The 8043-nt window shown below is 37.0% G+C and overlaps 1 protein-coding gene across 3 annotated transcripts in view; it reads right to left on the bottom strand.

Moving 5' to 3' along the window:
* Nucleotides 1–8043, bottom strand: part of Topbp1 (DNA topoisomerase II binding protein 1) — a 75642-nt gene continuing 67599 nt past the window's right edge. For all 3 annotated transcript variants that reach the window (XM_047564632.1, XM_047564633.1, XM_047564634.1), the window contains 3 exons: nucleotides 6354–6443; nucleotides 6053–6214; nucleotides 1–739 (listed from right to left, as the gene is read on the bottom strand). In XM_047564632.1, coding sequence (XP_047420588.1) covers nucleotides 596–739; nucleotides 6053–6214; nucleotides 6354–6443 — 396 coding nt within the window. In that variant the 3' untranslated portion in view covers nucleotides 1–595. The remainder of the gene's footprint in view (nucleotides 740–6052; nucleotides 6215–6353; nucleotides 6444–8043) is intronic.

Genomic DNA, 8043 nt, shown 5'->3' with positions numbered 1-8043 from the left:
TTTGAGTCACTATTTTTATTCTTTATTGTCACATTTTCCAAGTTTTGGTGCCCAAACTTGGCAAACATCATGGAGATTTGTACACACATACATATACATATATACACACACTTAAATTTAAAGCCCCAGTTTCCTCATTACACCTTGTACTCAGGCTCCTGTTAAAAAGAGGTAAAATGGTTAAGAAGATAAAAATCAGGAAAAACATGAAAAGGTCCCAATTGACAACTCTGTTTTTACAATTCAAGGGAGACATTCTGAAGCAAAATCCATCCTCTGCTAAAATTCCACTGAGCTACAGCAGCATATATTTATAAGAAAGATAAACAAAAGCCCCTTGCACACATCAATGTGATTCAACAAACCAGCGAGGAGTTGTATTTTCTTGTTGTTATTTCAGGTAACTTTTCATTAACAAACAATATTTCAGTGATTAAAATTTCAGGTGTTAAAAACTTCAGGCGGGATCATCTTCACATTCTGAAGCAAAATTCTTCAGGTACATGTCTTTAACTACTACCCAAACCCATCACAGCAACACTCAGGCTTTCAAATTAAAGTACATTTTCTGTCTGGTAACTAAGGGTGGCTGCAACTAGCGCACTCGGGCACGTTTGATCTTACTCTTCTCCACAGGAGCTTTCCTCTTCTGCGATGACGTGGGTGCAGGCTCCTTGTTATTCTGAAGAAATGCCACGGCTTCTGGTAGACAGTAATTTTCCACAGGAGGAGGAGATTCCTATAATAGCAAAGGAAATGTTATTTTTTTTCAGATTTCAAACTTTTAGGTAATTAAGTCATACACTCCTTCACTCTACTTTTTGAGAAGAAAAGCTTAAATAGGAAAATGCACTTTCATTCCAAGGTTCTTGTAAAGAAAACCTCTTTCATGGTATGCTTGATTAGCAGATGCCTCTAGTGAAGAGACCCGTGGGACAGTCTCACCTTTTAACAGAAAAATGAGAGTACACTTCAGATGGAGGAACCCTGCTCAGATCTTCCTGCTGGCTTCACAGTAACACATGTTCAATAGCTACCGTTAAGTCAAGTTGTAAGCTTAGCGTAAAATCCTCAGGTGTTTTATACTCCCATTTTACAAACCAATTTAAAAAGGTTAAATAAGACAACCCATGTTACCTAACGAGTAGGGGGCAAAGCTACAGAGTTCCTTCCCTCTCTTCCTGACTCAAACCCACGCATTATTCTCCTTCACAGCCATTTTCCAATACTGAAGGAAAGACTGTTCCTCCCTTACTCTAAGTGTAGTAACACCAGATTTTTCTGGCAAACATGGCAGACTGGATAACCTGAAAATAAAGTCCCATAAAATTGGTGGTCATTGCACGTATAACAACTATAAATTCTGACTATATTAAAGGCACTACCAGAAAACTGGAGAATAAACAAATTAAGAAAATACTAGAAGAGTGGACAATTTGGAAGGTAATAGCATGGGGTATATTTCTCTTTTTTTAAGGCTTTTAGTCTGAGGAGAGGTCTCTTGTGCAGTCTGGCTAAAATTCTTAAAAAAAAAAAAAAAGGTTTGAAGAAATAGAATAAGAACTATACCCCTTGGAAAGTAAGGTGGGAAATTCCAAAAAGAGAGAGAGAGCAAGCAGGGGAGTCCCAGTGCATGTAGGAACCCTGCCCAAATCTTTGCTTGACCTCTAAATCATGTATGTGCAGGAGACTCCTGCCAAGACTGGAGACACTGAACTGAGATGTAAGCTGCCACTGCTCTAAGTCAGTCTAGCAAACTGCCTGCTAAATAAAAACGGTAGTCTTCAGAGGGCTACGACAGAATGCAGAGTTTATACAACTTATTCACAATGTGCAGGGCAGATTCAGAATTATTCCATTTATGAAGAAGTAGAACATAACTCATTCTCAAGAAAAAAGAAAAAACAATCAGAATCACTACAAACAAAATGAAATGCTTAAAGTGCTCATGAAAAGGGCTGGGGTTGTAGAGCCCTTGCCTAGCACATGGGAGGCACTGGGTTCCATCCTCAGTACCACACAAAAATAAATAAATAAAATAAAGGTATCGTGTGTCCATTTATGATTAAAAAAAAAAAAAAAAAAGTGCTCATGAAAAACCAAGGACCTAAATTAACAGATAGGCTAGATGGAGTAGAAGACTCAACAGACTAAAAGAGATCAATTCTAATGAATGCAATTCCCATCAAAATTCCATGAAGGTTTTTTATGGATATAAACAAGCTTATTTTAAAAATTTATGTAAAAAGGTTCAACTGAAAAAAGAACAATGTAAATGCCCCTAAAGTAGCTGAACAATCCTGAAAAAGAGGAGTAAGAAGAACCAATCACTGCCTGGTATCAGGGCTAATGAAACAAGAGTTGTAGTGTCACCAGAGCAGACCCACAGAGGGAAAGACACAGATCAACGAAACCAGAAACACAGAAGTCTGCCCAGCTGAATTCTGACAAAAGTACAAAAGGAACTCAACAGAGGACAGAAGGTTTTTTGAACAAATGACAAATGGAGCCACTACACATTCTTAGAGGAAAGAAACAAACCCCAGAACACACTGTGACATAACCCTCACATCTTCTGTAGCCATTAGCCTAAAATGGATCACAGACACTTAAGACTTTTAGGAAGAAACAAACAAAACAATCTTAAGACTTAGAGCTAGGTAAAGACTTGATACCAAAACCACAATTCATAAAATGTTCACAAATCAGACCTCATCAAAATATAAAACTCTTTGGCTGAGGAGAAATTTCAGTGGCAATGCGTTTACCTGGCATGCATGAGGCCCTGGGTTCCATTCCATATTGTAAAACCAAAGAAAACCTCTCTGTCTCTGCAAAAGACTCTTCTAAGAGGATAAAAAAGCTGCAGACTGGAATAGAATACTCACAAAACCCCACATGCAATCAAGGACTGTCATCTGAAACAAAAAACCCTTAAGGTTCAAAAATAAAAACAATTCAATTAGAAAATGGGCAAGAGGTTTGGGGATGTAATAGCTCAGTGGCAGAGTGCTTGCCCGGTGTGCACAAGGTCCTGGGTTCAATCTCTAATACTACAAACCAAAAAAAATCAGAATATGGGCAAAAGATATGAGCAGACATTTCCAAGAAGACTATGAACACATGCAAATAAGTACACCAAAAGATGTTCCACTTCATTAGTCATGTGAGAAACGCAAATTAAAACCACAGTTAGATACTTACTGTGTACCTATGTAAATGGCTAAGAGAAAAAATAGTGACAACACTAAATCTTGAAGACAAATTGGATCACCTGCATGGCTGGTGGGAATGTAACACAATAATGATCTTCTGGAAACACGTTTGGTCCCAGTGAAATGAAAACATTCACACAAAAACCTCTTTGTAAATATTATATCGCAGCTCTATTCATAATAGCCCAACACAAAACAACCCGATGTCCTTCTCCAGGTTAACAGCCAAACTGTGGTACATCAGTACACAGTTTTATTACTGAGCAATAAAAAGCAAGAAAACTACTGATATAAGCAACAAATTGGGTAAATCTCAAAGGAATTTGCTGAGTGGTTTTAAAAAAAAATCCCAAAATGTAAGTACTACATAGATTCCATCTATATTAATATTTTTAATATATATTTTAGTTGACGATGAACCTTTTTTATTTATTTATATGTGGTGCTGAGAATCTAACCCAATCTAACCTCACACACACTAGGCAAGTGCTCTACCACTGTGCCACAACCCCAGTCCACTATATTACATTTTTAAAAGGACAAATACAGGACTTACAGAATCCGGAAATGCTCCACCATTAAGCTACATCCTCAGTCCTTTTTATTTTTTTTAATTATTTATTTTTTAATTTTTTACAGATTGCATTTTGATTCATTGTACACAAATGGGGTATATCATTTCATTTCTATGGTTGTATGCGATGTAGATTCATACCATTTGGGTATAATCATACATGTACATATGGTAATGATCTTTTTTATTTTTGAGATAGGGTATTGTTAAGCTGCTGAGACTGGTCACAAGATCCTCCTGCTTCAGTCTCCTAAGTTGCTGGGATTACAGGTGTGCACCAACATGCCTCAGAAAATAAAAACTTTTGGAATAAAAAATACATTGAATCTGAGTGTGATAGCACCCACCTATAATCCCAGCAACTTTTGAGGTTGAGGCAGGAAGATCGCAAGTTCAAAGCCAGCCTCAGCAACTTAGCAAGGCACTAAGTAACTCAGTGAGACCCTGTGTCTAAATAAAATACAAAATAGGACTGCTGATGTGGCTCAGGGGTTGAAGGCCCGAGTTCAATTCCTTGTGCCAAAAAAAAAAAAAAAAAAAAAGACTGCAGATGTAGTTCAGTGCCTTAGTGGTAGAGAGGCCCTGGGTTCAATCTCCAATACCTTCACCCCTGAGAAGAGAAAAAACAAAACAAAACAAAACAAAACAAAACAAAACAAAACAAAACAAAACAAAAAAAACCACCTAAGGAATTTTAAAAGTAATAAAAGTTCAGTGAAGAGAATTTGAGACTTACATAAGTAGGCAAATAATCTCATCAGAGGCAGTCATTAATACTGTGACATTTTTTTCCTAGTTGTTTTTGAGGTCTTTTTGTTTGTTTGTTTTCTTTTCTCTTTTGGTACTAGGTATTGAGCCCAGGGGTGCTATACCACTGAGTTACATCTCCGGTCCTTATTTTTCATTTTGAAATAGGGTCTTGCTAAGTTGTTGAGGCTGGTCTTGAACTTAAGATCCTCCTGACACTGCCTCCAGAGTTGCTGATATTACTGGCATGTAACACCATGCTCAAGTCAAAATTTATCAGTTTTCTCAGGAAGGGTACATAATGATATATTTGAGTCCTTGTATATGTATTTCTCCATTTCTTTTCATGCACTAAAGACAGTTTGGATAAATATGAAATTCATGGTTGACATGAGATATGACAGGGTTCTCTATATCTTCCCAACCCGTCCTTTTTTCCCCACTATATAAATTTTTATAAAATTATATGTTGCAGTAAAGTGACCTTTTCTTTCTTTCTTTTTTTTTTTTTTAAATACAGGGTCTTATGTTGCCCAGGATGGTCTTGAACTCTGGGGTTTGTTACACTGAGCTTCTTTAAAAGCTGCTTTACAAGTTGCTCAAGGAGCGTTATTCCTGGGTTACTAATTTCTAATCAGTATAGCCACTTTATAACAAAGGTTCACATTTATGCTTTGAGCATTCCTGCTGTTAAATCCTGAGCAACCCCCAAACTCAAAGCAGCAAGATCACAAAGCAGGCTGTTTTAGCTCCCCTGATTTCTATGCAATTCTGTTTTAAAGCCTTTGTAGTAAGACATTATGATTTTATCCTTCCCTGTTGATTCCTGATGGGCTTACAGGAACTGTGCTATCAGGAAGATTTTTCTTTGTCCGTTTAAATCTTATAGAAAACAAGCCAATTCTGAACATAGATGTAGTAAGCATTCCAGATAGCAAATGCCTAATTAATAACCATTATATCTAACATGGGTATTTACTGAAAATCAACACAAAAGGTCAAGAAAACTAAGAAGGACTCTTGGATAAATGATTTTCCTTGAATTCCTAGAATCAATTTCTACTTTCTTTATATCCCAGTATTTGAAAACACACTAGATTTTTATAACCTTGTCATATTTAACTTTCATGCTAAACTTTTACATGTGTCAGTATAAAAAATGGAACGAGCAGGGCACGGTGGCACACACCTGTAATCCTAGTGGCTTGGAAGGAAAAGAAAGGAGGATTGTGAGTTTAAAGCCAGCCTCAGCAAAAGCGAGGTGCTAAGCAACTGAGTGAGACCCTGTCTCTAAATAAAATACAAAATAGAGCTGGGGATGTGGCTCAGGGGTCGAGTGCCCCCAGAGCCAAAAAAACCCAACAACAACAACAACAAAACAACAACAAAAAACCGGGAATGAAACTGAAGGAAGAACAGAAAACTATATCTTCCATTAATGATAAGCCAAAGGTTCTGAGGTACAATATAAGCATATCTTTGATAATGAGGTAATCAAGGACAGAATGTCACCAACCTGCATAAGATAATCAGCAATGTACTCTGTTCTTAAGCAGTACACACTCTGGGAAGCAGCTTCTGCTATATTAACTCCTGAGTCATCTGATTTCTGTTTATTTAAGTCAGAAAAGAGATGTGTGGCTTCTTTAAATAAAGGTACAGAATGACCAGGTAGCACCTAATGAAAAAACGAGAAGAAACACAATCCACCAGTGTTCCAAAGCAATTCAAGGAGATAACATGTACTTAAGCAAAGTGGCAACCATGGTTGGATAATAATTCATGCAAGAAACTTAATAAATCGATGCAACACAAACCTGCGCTCCACCTGACTGAAGAAGGCGCTTGAATCCTGCTTCTCGGGATTGATCAACATGTAAAACGACCTTCCACCCACTGAATGCTCCCTATAAACAAAAAATGATCCTCAGTCTTGAAATGATTTAGAAAATAACAAAGTAATACTGATAATGTATGATTTTATCTGTAGGCTTAGTTTTAAGTCAGCAAATAATTTTTTTTCATATTGGGGATTAAACCCGTGGGCACTTTACACTAAGTCACATCCCCAGTCCTTATTTTTTATCTTGAAACAGGGTCTAAGTTGATTAGGGCCTTGCTAATTTGCTGAGGCTGGCCTTGAACTTGTGGAACCTCCCACATCAGCCTCTCAAGTAACTGGGGGGCATGTGCCACTGTGCCCAGCTAGCAAGTAATTTTATAACCCTTACTTTTACCACAATGTAGTATCTCTGGTACATTCCTCAGTAGATACTTGAGGAATGAAGAAAACAATTTAATGATTAGGTAACATTAAAACAAAGCAGTATGAGTTATGCTTAGTCTTCCCTAGTATTTTACTTTTCAGTGCTGGAAATCAAACCCAGGACTTTGTACACAGGAGACAAGACCTACCACTTAGCCGACCCCACAAGCCCCCTTAGTATTTTTTTCTTACATTAATGAAAAGTAGAATTTAAAGCACAAATATTTAGTTTGATGAAGTCTTCATTATATTTCCATTAATGTTTGCAAATCAGAAATATAAACTATCTAAGTAGAAAATTACAACAGAAGCCAGTAGAATTACTCCAAAAGAAAGGATATCAAGGCTAACAAAGATTTGGAGATATCAAAGAACTTGGAGTGTAACATGAAAAATAACATCAATTCAAGGATTCTTAGCCTTTTGGTGAGCCACGCCCTTTGGTAGTCTGGTGAAACCTATGAACCCCTTCTCTAAATTATTATTATTTTTCTGAGATGGTGTTTTTACCAAGTTGCCCAGGCTGAACTCAAACTCATGATTCTATTGTCTCAGTCTCCCAAGTAGCTGAGATAACAGGCATGAGCCACAATGCCTGGCTAAATTAAAATAAATAGGTAAATGAGTTCAAGTAATAGTTTTATTGAGCTATAATTCCTATACCATATGGTTATCGGTAGATGTTACATGTACTGTCACAAAACGTAAGGATGGTCTGATAACTACTATAATTTTACAGTAATGATGAGTTGGTGCAAAATCCCAGGTACTGTCTGATATTTGCTGCCTACTATAATTAAAGGAAAAGCTAACTTTCAGAGGTTAGCAAAAATAAGGAGGTATTTTTCCCCATTCAGTCAGAGCACATAACCTTCCTGAATCTGATCCCTGTGGACTCAGGATTTCAGAAGCCCCCAAAGCTAGATGCTGAAAAGATTCTTTGGAAAAAATAAAGTGTGGCACACATTTTACAAATACAAATCATTATTTTTCTGGTACTTAGAGTTGAGTCTGGGTTTTTGTGCATGTTAAGCAAGTACTCAACCACTGAATTATATCTCAAGTCCTTTCTATATTTTATTTTCATTCTGGGTCTTGCTATGCTGCCCTTAAACCTGGGATCCTCCTTCCTAAGCTTCCTGAGTATCTGAGGTTACAGGCATATGCCACCAAGCCTGGTATAAATTACTTTAAAAAGAGCTGTCAAGATATGTATCTTACTATCAAACACAATTAGAAGT

This window comes from Sciurus carolinensis, chromosome 9 (assembly GCF_902686445.1).
Source record: "Sciurus carolinensis chromosome 9, mSciCar1.2, whole genome shotgun sequence".
NCBI lineage: Eukaryota > Metazoa > Chordata > Mammalia > Rodentia > Sciuridae > Sciurus > Sciurus carolinensis.
The sequence above is the reverse complement of the archived record's forward strand: the minus strand, read 5'-3'. Positions and strand labels throughout refer to the sequence as shown.